The sequence below is a fragment of the Athene noctua genome, chromosome 2 (genome assembly GCF_965140245.1).
Source record: "Athene noctua chromosome 2, bAthNoc1.hap1.1, whole genome shotgun sequence".
NCBI lineage: Eukaryota > Metazoa > Chordata > Aves > Strigiformes > Strigidae > Athene > Athene noctua.
The window spans coordinates 18640767-18657323 of NC_134038.1; the positions used below are offsets into that span (position 1 = coordinate 18640767).

Consider the following 16557-nt stretch of genomic DNA (forward strand, 5'->3'; position numbering starts at 1 on the left):
AAACAGTTTCATTTAATTAAAGCCTGCAAGACCAACATGCTTTTTGATTAACAGTGTTCTAAGTTTGCCTTCCCTACAATCATATTTACTTATAAGTAATCGATTAAGCAAATAGTATGCTAACAAATGCCCAGTTTGTAAAGCTGACAATTCTGACCATTCTACTTGAAGTCCTTCAAGCCTACAAAATGTTCACAGGGGTCAGTGGCATGAGGTAGGAATTGAAGTCAATCAATCACATATCACATTCCTTAATCCTTTGTGGGGTTGTCAGGAAGGTTCTGCACCTTGCAAGTTGGACCTCTAAGAGAACACGTCACTTAACACACATCAGTATATGTATAAAGGCAAAGCTCTAAGATCAAGAATAATTATTAGAGGAAGATGAATCATCACATATGACTTCAGTCATGTATTGTTCAACCATTGTACTGTTGTATACATCTGAAGTGGTACGGAATTGAATACATCCTTTGATAAAAAATTCCTGCTGAAAATATTAGGGTATTGAAGATGACAAAGTACTGATAAAAAATACATTCTTAGGATTTAAGGGACTGTTTTACCTGATATTAGCAGCTATAATTCATGGGTTTCATGGTGCAAAAATACAAATATCTTTGACCAAGATATGCCATGTGCCATGGACAGGTGTAAGGTAAAAAGAAATCAAACATGCAAGGCTAGATTCCTTCTATGAACAGACTCAATTTGGTTCATGAATTTTAACTGCATTTCCTGAACTTGATATATTTAGCCTGCTTTTAAATTAGCTTCTTGCTCTGAATTATTAAAATTTTTCTCTATATTAATTCCACATCATGTGAGGGGGTTTCTTTTGACCATTTTTGATACATGCTCTTAATCTTAAAAGCCAGACTAGCTATTGCTTTTCAATACAGAACTTTGTTTCCATTACATACATTGTCCATGTAGGTAATGTTCTCCATAATGATTTGTAAGAACTTTCGTTATTTTACTTTAGTCTTATGGAATAGCTAGCTTCCTGTTGATCTAGCCAAGGTAGCTTCACTGTAACTTTATACAACTTTCCAGGAGGCTGATGAAATAATTTCAGTGGTATTATTCTGATTTTTGATCAGGTTTCTATCATTTAGCCTGTTGTGGTTTATTTTAATTCCTAAAACTATGACTGGTTTTCATCATTAATAGCAAGAGGCATTTATCACAATTTTCTGTACAAGAAAGGACAAAAGATACCATGCTAAATTGTCCCATTTTCTTTCCTGAGTTTATGTACTTCATGATATTTGAGCCAGTTAGCAAAATTAGGTGTGTATAACAATTGGACACCCTTACGTGCAATCTATAAGTGGAAATCACAAAAAAATATCGACTAAGACTACAAAAATTACTACCAGTATGAAATTAGCTAGCAATTATTGATAAAAATTTACTCAATATACAACTGATGGGAGGTTTATCCATGCCCACGTCTAAGACTGGGATCCTATAGAAATTCCCTCCAGTCCCTGTTCAATGGATGATGCCTAGGAATACATTAAAAATCCGTAAACAAATATTTTATTTATGCAATCCAATAATTTATGTAACCAAAACCATGAATATGAAATTAGTATATTTGCGTTAATGTTCATAGCAAAATTTAGCAAAAATTGTCTTGTTTATAAACCTAATAGATTTCATGACCAATTGTTTGGGACCACTGGGTGAGGGATGAAGGTCTGCATATTCTCTACCTCAGCAGAGACTTTTGAAGATACTGTATTCCTGTATTTTTTTCTCTGAAGAATACATGCATGAGTGTGTGCGTATGTGTGCACGTGTTCATGCCATAAAGATCAGCTTAGTGAATGAGTGTCTCTGAATGTCAATAGCTTTATCTAAAATACCTTTATGACATCTGTAAACATTTGTTTCACAGCTTTTGGTCTGTAATATATTTTGCATTTCTAATCACACAATGTTCTCCCATTCCCCAAACCCTATCAAGGTCAGCCTCTTCACAAAGTGTATGTATGGAGTTATGAAAATGATAACTACAAACTGTTTGATCAGCGATAATAACCTTTTTTTATCTCCAATAATTATGCATTGTAGTGATTGACTGTGGCCATCCTGGCGTTCCTCCTAACGCGGTCCTGTCTGGAGATAAATACACGTTTGGGTCTACTGTTCATTATACCTGCACAGGTAGACGATCACTGGTAGGACAGTCATCTCGTACATGTCAGTTAAACGGACACTGGAGTGGATCCCTTCCTCATTGTTCAGGTAATATTTTTGAATTAAGTAATGTGCCCTGAAGTTGTTTTGAATTTACTTTGATTTTATTGGGAGACCATTTTAAAATCTGGAAAATCATGTATAAAACTGAAGTATCACAGAATCATCTAGCTTGAAAAAGACCTTGAAGATCATCCAGTCCAACCATTAACCTAACACTGACAGTCCCCAATTACACCATATCCCTCAGCGCTATGTCAACCCAACTCTTAAACACCTCCAGGGAAGGGGAATCCACCACCTCCCTGGGCAGCCCATTCCAATGCCCCACAACCCGTTCTGGAAAGAAATGCTTCCTAATATCCAGTCTAAACCTTCCTTGGCACAACTTGAAGCAATTCCCTCTTGTCCTATCGCTTGTTACTTAGTTAAGGAGACTCATCCCCAGCTCTCTGCAACCTCCTTTCAGGCAGCTGTAGAGGGCGATGAGGTCTCCCCTCAGCCTCCTCTTCTCCAGACTAAACACCCCCAGTTCCCTCAGCCGCTCCCCGTATGACCTGTGCTCCAGAGCCTGCACCAGCTTCGTTGCCCTTCTCTGGACACACTCGAGTCATTCAATGTCCTTTTTGTAGTGAGGGGCCCAAAACTGAACACAGGAATCGAGGGGTGGCCTCACCTGTGCCGAGTCCAGGGGTCAGATCCCTTCCCTGTCCCTGCTGGCCACGCTACTGCTAACACAAGCCAGGATGCCATTGGCCTTCTTGGCCACCTGGGCACACTGCTGGCTCCTGTTCAGACGGCTGTCAATCAACACCCCCAGGTCCCTCTCTGACTGGCAGCTCTCCAGCCACTCCTCCCCAAGCCTGTAGCGCTGCTGGGGGTTGTTATGGCCCAAGGGCAGCCCCCGGCATTTGCCCTTAGTGAAACTCCTCCAGTTGGCCTCAGCCCATGGCTCCAGCCTGTCCAGGTCTCTCTGCAGAGCCTCCCTACCCTCGAGCACATCAACACTCCCACCCAACTGGGTGTCATCTGCAAACTGACTGGGGATGCACTCGATCCCCTCGTCTAGATCATCAATAAAGATGTTAAACAGGAGTGGCCCCAACTCCGAGCCCTGGGGGACACCACTCGTGACAGGCTGCCAACTGGATTTAACTCCGTTCAACACGACTCTTTGGGCCTGGACATCCAGACAGTTTTTTACCCACTGAAGTGTGTGCCCAACCAAGGCCTGAGCAGCCAGTTTAGCCAGGAGAATGCTGTGGGAAACGGTGTCAAAGGTCTTGATAAAGTCAATCTTTGATCATCTGGCTGTCCCACAAGTGTTGCATGATGGTGCTCAGGATGAGCTGCTCCATCAACTTCCCAGGCACCAAAGTCAAGCTGACAGGCCTGTAGTTTCCCAGATCATCCTTCCAACCCTTCTTATATATGGGCATCACACTGGCCAATTTCCAATCTGTCGGGACCTCCCTGGTCAGCCAGGACTGCTGGTAAATGGTGGAAAGCAGCCTGGCTAGCACCCCAGCCAGCTCCTTCATCACCCTCGGGTGAATCCCATCCCGTTCCATAGACTTGTGTGTGTCTGTGTGATGCAGCAGGTCACTGACTGTCTCCTCCTGGATTGTGGGGAGTCATTCTTCCAGTCTGCCTTCTGGCTGAGGAGGCTGGATTCCCTCAGTACTAGTCTTGTTATTAAAGACTGAGGCAAAGAAGGCATTAAGAACCTCAGCCTTCTCCTCATCACTTGTTACCATGTTTCCTCTTGTGTCTAGCAGGGGATGGAGGCTCTCCCTGGTCTTTATTTTGCTTCTGACATACTTATAGAAACATTTCTTGTTGTCCTTGATTGCTGAAGCCAGATTAATTTCCAGCTGGGCTTTAGACCTTTTGATTTCTGCCCTGCATAACCTCACAGCATCTTTGTAATCACTGTGAGTGGCTAGCCCCTTCCTCCAAAGTCTGTAAACTCTCCTTTTCTCCCTGAGTTGCAGCCAAAGCTCCCTGTTCAGCCAGGGTGGCCAGTACTATCTCTGCAGAAGAAAAAAAAGTAAAGCTAAAATAAGCATAAACTATTATCAAGAAGATAGTTTGTGAGAAGTAGGATTTCTCAGTGACATTTAAGATGAATAGGAAACTGCACATTGAATAAAATGTTAAAGGAATCAGTTTGTTTTGAAAATACTTTCTATGTTATTTCTGGAAAGAGTATTAATTTTGACAGAGAAACCTTGCATCATCTCTTCATGATGATGGGTTAATTTATTTTTTTTAAACTTGCAAAATATCTACTGACTTGATCACACTTCCTGTAATTATTAATTGCATAATATATCCACCTTGATAATAAGGCCATGGGCTCCACATAATTTCAGGATAGGATTCTTGGTTTTTGAGGAAACACCATCTAATCCTTGTAATAGATTAGCCCTCACTGAAGCTGCGATATGTTTTCTGAACAACTTAATGTTTAGGAATGTTCTGTTTCACAACTTCAGTTTGATTCACTTTAACAGCAGTGATCAAGTGAAAAATAGAAATCCAAGTCACACATTAATTTGCATTTGACTAAATCCCATTTCTTATCTTAAAATATGTAAACACAGATTGTGGTAGAGGTTAATCATTTTATAAGTTTAAGCCTCAATAAATACTTTTAGGAGGTTCTTTCTTGTCATCCTCATATTTCCATTATATAGTTTAAACAGATCAGTGGGGTTTTGGACCTTATTCAGACCTCTGTAAATCAGAGTACTTAGATATCTTCAAAGGCAGAAAATAGCAAGAAAACAAATGACATATTTTTTCTTGGATTACAGCTATGCCAAAACAAGAAGTGAAAAAAAACCTGATATGCAAATCTGGCAGCACTGCTCTACCAGTTTCACGCTAAAAATCCAATGTTCTTTACAGCATTAGTAAATCATAGAAACATAGAATGGTGTGGATCAGCTGGGACCTTTAGAAATCATCTAGCTCAACCCCTCAGCCATGGCAGGAATCATAGAATCAGAGAATAATAGAATGGGTTGGGTTGGAAGAGACCTCCAAAGATCATCTAGTCCAATCTCCTTGCAATGAACAGGGATGTCTTTAACTAGATCAGGTTACTCAAAGCACCGTTCAGTCTGACTTTGAAGAATTCCAGGCATGAGGTCATCCACAACTTCTCTGGGCAACCTGTTCCAGTGTCTCACAACATTCATAGAAAAAATGTCTTCCTTATGTCCAGTCTAGACATACCCTCTTTCAGTTTAAAATTGTTGTCCCTTGTCCTATCACCACAAGCCTCAACAAAAAATTTCTCTCCATCTTTATAAATTGAAAGGCTGCAGTAAGGTCTTCCTTTCTCCAGGCTGAAAAGTCTCAACTCTCTCAGCCTTTTTTGCATGGGAGAGGGTGTTCCAGGCCTCTGATCATTTTTGTGACCTTCCTCTGGACCTGTTCTAACAGGTCCATGTCCTTCTTGTACTAGGGACCCCAGAACTGCATACAGTACTCCAGGTGGGGTCTTACATATTCCAATCCTTTTTATTTTCCCCTCTTGCCTTAATCTCTTTAATATATTCAGGTATAAAGTGATTATGTCGGCTACAGTTTCAGAATACACTTTATTTTTTTACATCCCATGGCACAGAAATTGTTAAAAAATAAGAGAATATCTTAAAATAGTGTTTCATGGTTAAAATCTTGCACTAAATTCCAAAAGGTTGGAAGAATTTTTCACTATCTGAACTTTCTGCTACACACTTTTAGGGAGTGCTTGCAGACAAGGACAATCTAAATATTATCTTGCTTTATGAGTCCTTCCTATTTCAATAATTTTCTATTACAACCTAAAATGTGATGGAAGCTAGAAAATGTGAATACCTAGTTCAATCCCTTAACTTTCTATCCATAAAATCAGAGGGAAATTTGCAAGTATAGGAAAAAATATAATGTTCTTATAACCTGTGATGTTTAGACCTGTGCACCAAAAATCAAAGCTGAATGTAAAATATTACTTAATGATATACTTATGTGAATTACAAATTCAAACTAGGTTAATAAAACCCTGTTTTTACAGCTAGTATGCATAAATATTAATGTGGGGAAAAAAATCATCTTTAAATAAAATCTAAGGCTATTTATTGTAGTTTTCATAATCTTCATAAGCAAAAAAACACCCTAATTTGAGAATTAAATAATTAAAGACAGGTAAAAATATCAAGGAATACAAATAGGAAGCCTGAGAATGTACATGAAAATATCAAAGAAACCCTACTGAAAATAAGACTATTCTATAATCATCCTGCTATTAAATTAAATCAGTGTTCAGATATCTTGGGATAAGCATTTGTAAGTGAGGTACCTGAAAATCCTTTATTTTCTAATTATGATTTTTACACCCAGAGCCTTGATAACTTGATTTCTTCATTTTTAATGCATATTTAAGCCTTAAACTTTGTATTTTTTTGCTTGATTATATTAATAATATATGATATAGAATGTCTGACTGACAAAATATACAGCATGCTTGTCTTTTTCATACATGGAGAAGAATTCATACAGTAAATGCTGGGTCAGCGAACATAAGGTAACTAAATTTTGCCACATCATCCCTAAGACAGTTTCCTTTTTGTCACATGGCACTTTATGTTTCACATTCTAGAGCTAGAAGTTGTCATGTCCCATTGATATATATTTACATCCAGAGACAAAAGTTTTCAGTCATTATGTGTATCAGCTGAAGTCAGAAATTAGGAGCAACTTAGAATTCCTTATAAGTGCAACAAAGGTTGTGTACTTACTAAGCCGTCTAAATACCCTCCTTCTCATTAAGATTAAATGCCAGCTGAGAATTTGTTACACATGTAGGTGAAGGATGGCTCGTAACTGACTGTGAAAATCACTTAGTTGAATCTCTGCATGAGGTAATGAAAATATGTTCTGTTATGATATCATTGATTATATCACTGTCACTTCCTGATGTGATTAGTCATTTAGAAAAATTATTTCTGTAACCTTCAATCAAAAGAGCTGGTGGTTAACCTCACTAAGATTAAAAGACTAATAATTCACAGTAATAATTAGGCGTTAGGAAAGAACATATGATTTCATTTACAAGAGGAATATATAATCTATACTTGTCAAAGCAAAAACCCTATTTTCATTTTTTCATCATAAAATTATTTTAGGCATAATGCCAAGTAACTTGCCAAAAACTGAGCAGTTATTGTAGAGACTTTACAAGTACAGAATAATGAATATGCCCTGTCCAAAATTCTTCATAGTCTAAATAAATAATATTGGAAATAAGATATGGATGCCCAAAATAACAAAAAAATATTGATTTAGGAAATTTTTTATCATAAAAATACCTAGCAGACTATTTTCAAACTAGAAAGAAGTTAAGTCACCTAAGCAGCTTGCACATTAAGTATTTTGAAAGCTTATAGAAGTCTTTCACTTAATATAATTTGGAACTATTTACAATTTTTCTTAAACAGGGCTGGTAGGCTGCTTTACTGATCTGTGTCACATAAAGAAATGGGTAAACAAAGAAGACCCTAAACTTCTGAGTGTGGGATTTTGAACCAGACAGTCAGCCAGCTCTTACATTCACTTGAGTTAATGTGTTATTTCGGAAAACATCAAAATCCATAAGACAATGTACTTTTTGCACATACATGCTATAAAAGTTCGCAATGTAACAGCCGTGCAAATTAATTTCTTTGATTATTCTCAAATTAAAGGTGTCATGTAAAGCTTGGCTAACTTAAGTAATAAAATTGGCTCCTAAATTAGTGAGAGTGGTTCAAAATTAGACTACTTTGTCAGATGCTTCAGGAAAGGGTTGGGTAGGTAGTATGAGCTTCCAGGTTTGTTCTCATTTACATTTCCAGGAAAAGTTCTGCAGTTTTCTTTGACTCTTCAGATCTGCCTTCAGAATGAGACTCCATAGCTTCATTCACTTTTTCCACAAGCCTATAGGACTTATGCAGATCAGCTCCTGTGAGGTGCTCAGTTATATTGTTTTTCCATTAATTTGTGGAAGAGAAGGAAGGATGGCTCATATGAAATGAAATAAAAAGTAGTAAGCGTGACCTACAAAACTGCAGGTTGGTGCATGAGCCACCTTCATAAGTGACAAAAATATGGTCAGCTTCTTGAGCATATCAGACTCAATCCAGTATTTTCTCATGCACCATAATTTTAAGAGCAAAGTTCTACTCTTCCTTTCACCATTCAGTTCTGTACATGCATTTGTTTATAAAGAGAGATCTCCAACCAGTCACTCCAACAGTATAGTTTACACACATACACTGCCAACCAAGACAAATGAAGCTCTGTTTTTCTCTGCATCTATAAGTCCAGGGTCCCAACTTACCATAGAACTCCTAGATAACGAGTTTGTCAGTTCTGGTCTTCTGGGTACTTGGAGCAGACAGCTTTGTTTACTACTTCTATGTAAGAACTTCTTTTATTACTACTATTTAAGCTTAGATAAATATCAGAAATGTATGGCTGTTCTACAGAAAGCATTCTTTATGTAATTTGTACAAACCTTTTAATATAATTGTATTTACTGGAAAGCTATAATATGACATTGTTCAGTAGTTGAATTAAAGCTTTCTAGCTGATTCATAAAATATTTTTTCTTTATTTACATTAGTGTAACTAACTATGAAATAATGCAGATATGGTCTCAAAAATATTATCATGTTTGAATTATTTTTTGTATAGAAGATTGTTCAGTTTGTTTGAAAATTGTTACCGAAAACTGTAAGCTGAATACCTGTGGATGAAAACCTGAAAGTGCAGCTACAGGAATTCTAGAATTGAACTCTTCTGTGTTGAAACTCAGTAATACAATATAACTTCATCTCTTATTACATAGAAAACTAGGTTAAAGACCTTAAAAAGATAAACCAGCAGATCCTAAGAACATGTTAGAAGATTTAAACAACTGATATACTGTGCAAATACAGTGTTACCTACAGCTTCCTAAAAGTTCTCACCATAAATAAAGATTCTGATGTATAATCTCAGATATTATTATTATTATTACTATATTAATTATTTTGACGTTAATATACAACAGATGGTAGAAAACCCTCTATCTTAGAATTTGCTTAAACATTTCTAACTGAGGGAGATTTTAACTATCTAGCAGTCTTGAGGTGAACTTTCAGCATTTCTATAAATCAGGGAAGTGCTTCATGTCAGATGTACATAAAATTGTTGACTAGAGATTTCATTCAATGGTAAAAGTGTCACAACTCTAATGATATAAAACTAGAAAGTATTTTATGAACACTTGTTACAGGCAAACAAGAAAATTATGAACAGGACCTTAGTCTTCCTCAAAATTCCTTACTTTAAATTAAAAATTACCAAGGTTTTATAGCTTTCTTTTTTTCCCCTGTTCTTGTTTGATGATTCCGTTACCAAAAGTTTAGCATGGTCTAAGCAGAATCTTGAGATAATTATAATTTCTCTTATGTATTTATATAAAATAAGTAAAAAGAAATTATTTGAGAATCAAGAAATTTTGTATTTACAGGGACTCATACCCTCTGAGATATATGTTTTTTTTTTCTAAAAACATATATATTAATTTATTTATAAGTAAATAGAAACATATATTTTAAATGCAGTATCATAACATAATAATATTTATTGGCTATTCTGATCTTTGCATTCTAAATTCTAGGTGATACAGCTGGTTCTTGTGGTGATCCAGGTATCCCAGGTCATGGGTCTAGAGAAGAAAACAATTTTAAAATTAAAAGCACGGTACATTTCAGCTGCGATATTGGATATATCCTCCATGGCTCAGAAGAAAGGACATGTATGGCAAATGGAAGTTGGACAGGAAGACAACCTGAGTGCAAAGGTAAATCACACGTGATCCATCCTAATTTTAAACTGTCTTGTTAAACATGTTAATCAGAAAACCAATTTTACATTGCCAGTTTTGTGTTGTGAATAGTATACAGATGATTTTGGACTGTTTTTTCTAATAACTATTTACACCATAGCAATGGCTTAACATGAGGGACAAATCTGCAAACTGTTCCTGGCACACATGATACTATATGTTTTCAAAGTTTTAAGAAAAATAAAGTATACCAGACTGTTTATTTCTTCTGGTTTGTGTCAGCATCAACAATATGTGTTATCGAGTACAAAAACAATAAACAGAAAAATAAATACATAAGGCTTCTAGACCTCAATTTTTGCTGAAAGATTTTTTTCCCTTAAAAATTTCACCATCACCTGATCTTTAATTACAAACATTATACATCTGAATTTCAGAGAAAAGAGTTGAGTTTTAGGAAAATGTCAATGTCAGGATTTCATTAGATACATCTATATCATGAATGATTGGCTTAAAAATTTTATTTACTAATACTGTTGACATTATTTATCAATAGAAAAAGAATGCTGAAACAAGTTTATTTGAAAAAACTGTTCTAGAAATTTCAAGCTAGATGTATTATTATAAAAGACAGTTCTAACAGGATATTTATGGATATTACCTTAATTATCTTAATTCATAAAAAGGAAATAATTCACAACCCTCTTCTTCAAAGAAAAGCTTTGAGAACGTGTACTCTTATTTTCCACTTTATCACTGTTGACTGCATTATCTGTATGAAATAGCAATCTCATTTTAAAAACTTATTTCACAAGCTGGTTTTCTAATCCTCTTTCTGCCAAATGATTGTCTTATGAGCACAATGTAAATATATATATATATATGTGTGTGTGTATATTGGTATCTGAAGGATATGCTTAGCCCAACTGAACTTTCTGCTGTTCTCCGATCTTACCTGTTAGAAATTGACTGCCATTCTTACATTTTAAGATACTTTTGGTTATTTTTTTCCCCGAGAAGTCTCTTGAAATGATGGCTCTGTTTCACAGATCTATATAGGTGTAATGCATACACAGATATATTGTTCTAGTTTAGGTCATATAGATTAGATGTATATATGTAATCATATAAGAAGACACATTCAAATTCCAAAGTTGAATGTTGAAGAACTGGGAAACACCAGGCTTACAGTTTCCTATGAAATAATAGCTTTACTCTATCCTATGCTTTGAATTAGGTAGGAAACATACTTTGGTGATGCCATAAATGCATACATACTATAGATTCAAACTAAATCTGCAACGATAATTGTAGTTCAAATTAAATCTACAATGATAATTTTAGATCAGGCATTTTCTTATAATTGGGAGTTTGTCTTTGCAGCTAAACTAGCTTTCCTTTAACGCAGATTTTAAACTTGAATTTGTAGGCTATGTTTCCCTACATACTAAAGGGTAAAACCAAATAATTAATGCAAACAGCTATTTACTGTATAAAATGACTTATGAGTAGGTGGTGAAACTTACATTTTTCAGGACAATAGCACGGATTTCTACCACATAACACTGCTGGCAGCAGGACTGTCCTTAGACATTACTATTTCAAAAATCATTTTTACTACATTTTCAAAACATTTAATGTTTTTCTTTACAGCTGTGCAGTGTGGTAATCCAGGAACAACTGCTAATGGAAAAGTATTTCGTATTGATGGAACTACATTTTCTAATTCAGTAATTTATTCATGCATGGAAGGATACATACTTTCTGGATCATCTGTAAGACAGTGCACTGCCAATGGAACATGGTCTGGATCCTTGCCAAACTGCACAAGTAAGACACATCTCTTTGGAAAAATCTTTGGGTTTATCTCCTCTGAAAGTTATTAAAGTAAAATATAGAGGTTGGATGCAAATAATTTTTTTCAGCTTTTTCTTGCACTACTTCATACATAATTTTGTACATTAAATACTTTTTAAAAGTATAGCACTATGACAAGATGAAGAATATGTGTTTTTTTAAGACAGCCACAGTATAGTAAAATGCATTAACTGCTGTTACAGTTTAACAGAGTTGTATGGTTACATGATCTACCTACTTTAATTCTTTCCTAGTATATATCTTTAATCTTTTTAATGTTTTGTGATATGTCATATTCAGACATTATTCATTTAATTGCTTTTGTTCATCATGAAAAGTTAGCAGTATAATATTCTGGTCTTCCAGAGGGCAGAATATAAAAACCTTGAAATAAATGCTTGAGAATTCTGTCTGTAGTGACTCTGAGGTGAAAACTGTTGTCATGCTCTCACATAACAGCTTCTGGCTGGCCTCTTCATTAAAGTTATACTTGCTTTGGTTACTCAGCAAACAGAATCTATTTCAGCTTCTCTCGCATTCATAATAAGCATTTTGCAACAGTTTATTGTCAAGCCCATCTGTTCCTGCTTTATTACATGTCCTAGTTAATATTTTAGTAACAATTATGAAAATTTTATATGTATATGATGCATGAGACTGCCTATCATTTTGAGAAAACATATTCTCATAGAGTATAGCAAACTGTTGCTTAAATTTTGAACTAGTACCCTACTTTTTGTAGAGCTGGCTACTTTACACACTTACAGCAACCCAAATAGAGGCCAAAAGTAAGATGATAAAGAAAACTTGTCCTTCTTATGTTGTTTTTAAATCCATCTATCAAACCTGTGACAGAGCCCAATGTTTTTGTTTATTTTTTCCAAAGTTATAATGAGAACCAGTTTAATAGTATCAAGGGTAAAAGTCTTTTGTGGCAATAACTGCATCTATATTTTTTTCTTGTATTTTAGAATGACATTTAGCTGAAGTACTTGCTAGAACGGTCCTCAAAAAACACTACTCAGGTAGAAGCTTAGGATTTTTGCTTAAAACCTAGAAAAATGCCTTAACAGAGAAAGTATGTTAATAAAACAAAGAGAGACATTGTGAAGATTATATGTAATTTAAAAAACAAAAAAGAAAAACAAAAACAATTTACTTAATATATAAGAATTTTAACTTTGTTATACAATAAATCTATTGACATTCCTAATACACACTTCTCTTTTTGTATGATTGCACATCTAAACAGTATATCCCCTTATATGTTTATTCCAGTGATAATGTTATTTAGGGGGTTTTAGTTTGATGCGTATCCCCTGGAGTGGTCAAGAATATGAAAAGAACAGTTGAATGAAAATCTTACCAAAAAAGGTATGAACTCTGAGAATCTCAGCCTAGGTGATTTCTGCCCTTTTGAACATTGCTGACTATTAAAGAACTCCTAAAGGGGGGCAAAAGTGCTATTAAGTGATACAACTTGCATGTAAGCTGATACAGGTACTAGCAGCATCTCTAAAATACCCAGAAATGGAGAGCCGATTTATAGCACTACAGAATGGCTGAGATCAGCAGTCACCTGAGTGACTGGAGATTGCTTAGTCCAACCCCTCTGCTCATGGCAGGATCAGCTAGAGCAGGTTGCTCGGAGCTGTGTCCAATCCATGTCCCTTTCTACAGACCTTTCACTTTACAATTCCCTAGCATATATAAATATAAAATAAAAAATATATTAAACTTCACTATACTTAACTTGCTATGTCTTATGACAAAATATCAATTTTAAATCAACAGATAATTAACAAGAGTTAATGGACAATATTAGCTAAATAGCTAGTTAATAGATCATGAGCTAAGAATCCCCTCTCTCCTACCAGTTTTATCTCCAGGTGTATAAAAAATGCCTGAAGATTATCTGTTGTAAGGGAAAGCATTTCTCATAATTATTTCAATGTGTATCCTAAGCAGTAGAATTGGTAGTGCCAACAGACTTTGTTGACAGGGCAGGTTTTATTTAATTTTATTCCTAACTTTTCCTACCATTCTGTTGTGCTTTGACCCCAAGAGGCAGCAAAGTATAACACAGATGCTCCCTCCCTCCCTCCCTCCCTCCCTCCCCTGCAGTGGGATGGGGGAGAGAATTGGAAGAGTAAAAGTGCAAAAACTTGAGGGCTGTATTATAAACAATCTAGTAGGTGAAGCAAAAGCCATGCATGCAAGCAAAGCAAGTAAGGAATTCATTCACTACTTCCTAACAGCAGGCAGGTGTTTAGCCATCTCCAGGAAAGCAGGGCTCCATCGCAGTAGTGGTCTCTTGGGAAGGCAAACACCCTAACTCTGAATGTCCCCCAGCTTCTGCAGCTTTTACTGCTGAGCATGATGTCATATGGTATGGAATATCCCTGTGGTCAGCTGGGGTCAGCTATACCAGCTGTGTCCCCTCCCGTCTTCTTGAGCACCCCCAGCCTACTCACTGGCAAGATAGCATGAGAAACAGAGAAGGCCTTGATGCTGTGCAAGCAGTGCCCAGTAATAACTGAAACACCCCTGTGTTATCAATGCTGTTTTCAGCACAAATCCACAGCACCATATGAGCTACTGTGAAGAAAATTAACTCTATCCCAGTCAAAACCAGTACACATACTCTCGATTTTTTATTATGACAAGATTTCCCAAAATTTGCTTATTGCCTGTTCAGGTCATGCAACCACATGGAACCATTGCATGTTTCCAGCACAGCTTAGGCAAACACCTGTCCTGGGTAGCTGTCACAGGTGACACGAAGTAAACAGCAACCCTTAGTGGATCAGGATGTTGGCATCCATTTAAGAACCATGCAGTTTAGAACTTTTACCTGTCCGATTATCTCACACTTCCTCTCCCCCTCTCAGGATTACGTTTGGGGTGTTCTCTGCTGTCCTGGGAAGGATGGATTCAAAGTCCTGTTGGTTCATGCTTTGCCACTGCTCATATGAAACTCATCTCCTGACATTTGTCTCCACATATTCTTTTCTAGGATCTTCCCCAATTACAGGATCTTTTATCCAGACAGGGTCTCCACCTTCTTTCTGGGCCACCAACACCACTCTAAGCAGACACATAATACATATCAGTGGCCTGACTGGTAGTTCTGTCCCATGTCTCTATTAATAGGAAAATTCAGGATATGCCACTTTTGTTTAGTCCAGGTGTTATCAAAATTTACAGCCAGACCATACATATCACAGCTACCAAGTAATGGGCTGCTTCTTGAGTATCATTGAAAATGCTATTTCTTTAGAGCTAACACTGTAGGAGAATAGCATAGATAATATTTAGATGCTGGGAACCCTGGGCAGTGTAGCATCAAACAAGACTCTGACCTTCATGCAGCATGCCATAGCAAAGATTCTCCCTTCAGTTGTTCAAGCTATTTTCTTACAAGGAAATAACTCTGTGTTTTCTACAGTCAAACAGAAACAATGTTCTTATGAGAACTTCTTGCTGCGCTGCGCAAGAACATGAAGGTGGTGTAGTCGCTGGTGCTGAGTGGGAGCTGCCTGCAGCTCCTCTGTTGCAATGAGTTCGCTGAGGTTGTGTCCTGGCCAAGGGATCTGTGTGGCATTCAAGGTGATTGAAAAAGCTGAGAGCATGGGTTTAGCTGGATTTAAATAAACAGTGAAAAAAGTTTTCAACGGTATAAAATAAATGGATAGGTTTTGGAGCTGTTTTATCATATACGGTGTATGGTGTTTGCACGTTCTTAAATTCATAAGGCAATGATTTGAAATCCTCTTCATACAGGAAAATCTAAAGAGATGAAACAAGGATTAGGGAAAAAAAGGATAAAGACATAAGCATTATGTTGTAATCCAGTCAAAGCAATAGTATACCTGGAAAAATATCAAGGGTGATTTTAGTTGAATTTGCAACATTAAGGATAGTAAGTGGAATGTGTCAAATAAGGGAATATTGAATATACTTGTGTAACTATGAGAAACAGTTCTGTCTTTCACAGCTCTATATTCTTTGAAGAATGACAAAGAAAAATCTGACTTTTTAAGTTTAAAAAAATAAAAATTACCATGTTGCTCTGTAAAATAAAAGAGGCTGGTCTCGAGTTTTCTTTATCACTGCACTAGCCACCTTTAGATTAACCTAGATAACCCTGTGGTATACTTTGTAGTCTCTTCTGTATCCACAGACAGCGATTGTGTGGAACTTTTTTTTTTTTTTTTTTTTTGATATTTGATACATGCAGCTTAATTAGTATCTGCTTACTCAGCCTGTGATAAACTGCAGAGCAGGCATACTTTAGACCTTGGATTCTCAGCTCCACAATTTTTTAGATCAAGGGATCTGGCCACAATACACTATAAACTTGTAGTCATGGGTTTACTCATTTTGAAACAAAGATACAGACAGTGAGGTGCCATTCACATCAGTCATGCTTTGGCATTGAGTTAGAAGTGGCCAGGATGTGCTTTCTGCGCAGGAAACTGCCTCTCACAGTTTTTCAGAAGTAATAACAATGCTGTAGGGGAATTGTCAAGCTTACTGTAAGATAAAATGTAAACAGCACATGGGTGCTGTATTTTGTATGAACTAGACTATTTTTGTTGCCAGTGTTTTTGTTTTGTTTGGTTTGG

At 36.4% G+C, this 16557-nt stretch overlaps 1 protein-coding gene across 3 annotated transcripts in view; it reads left to right on the forward strand.

The window, feature by feature from the left end:
- CSMD3 (CUB and Sushi multiple domains 3) overlaps positions 1-16557 on the forward strand; it is a 732271-nt gene that overhangs the window by 676923 nt on the left and 38791 nt on the right. For all 3 annotated transcript variants that reach the window (XM_074897604.1, XM_074897605.1, XM_074897607.1), the window contains 3 exons: positions 2083-2256; positions 9905-10087; positions 11726-11902. In XM_074897604.1, coding sequence (XP_074753705.1) covers positions 2083-2256; positions 9905-10087; positions 11726-11902 — 534 coding nt within the window. The remainder of the gene's footprint in view (positions 1-2082; positions 2257-9904; positions 10088-11725; positions 11903-16557) is intronic.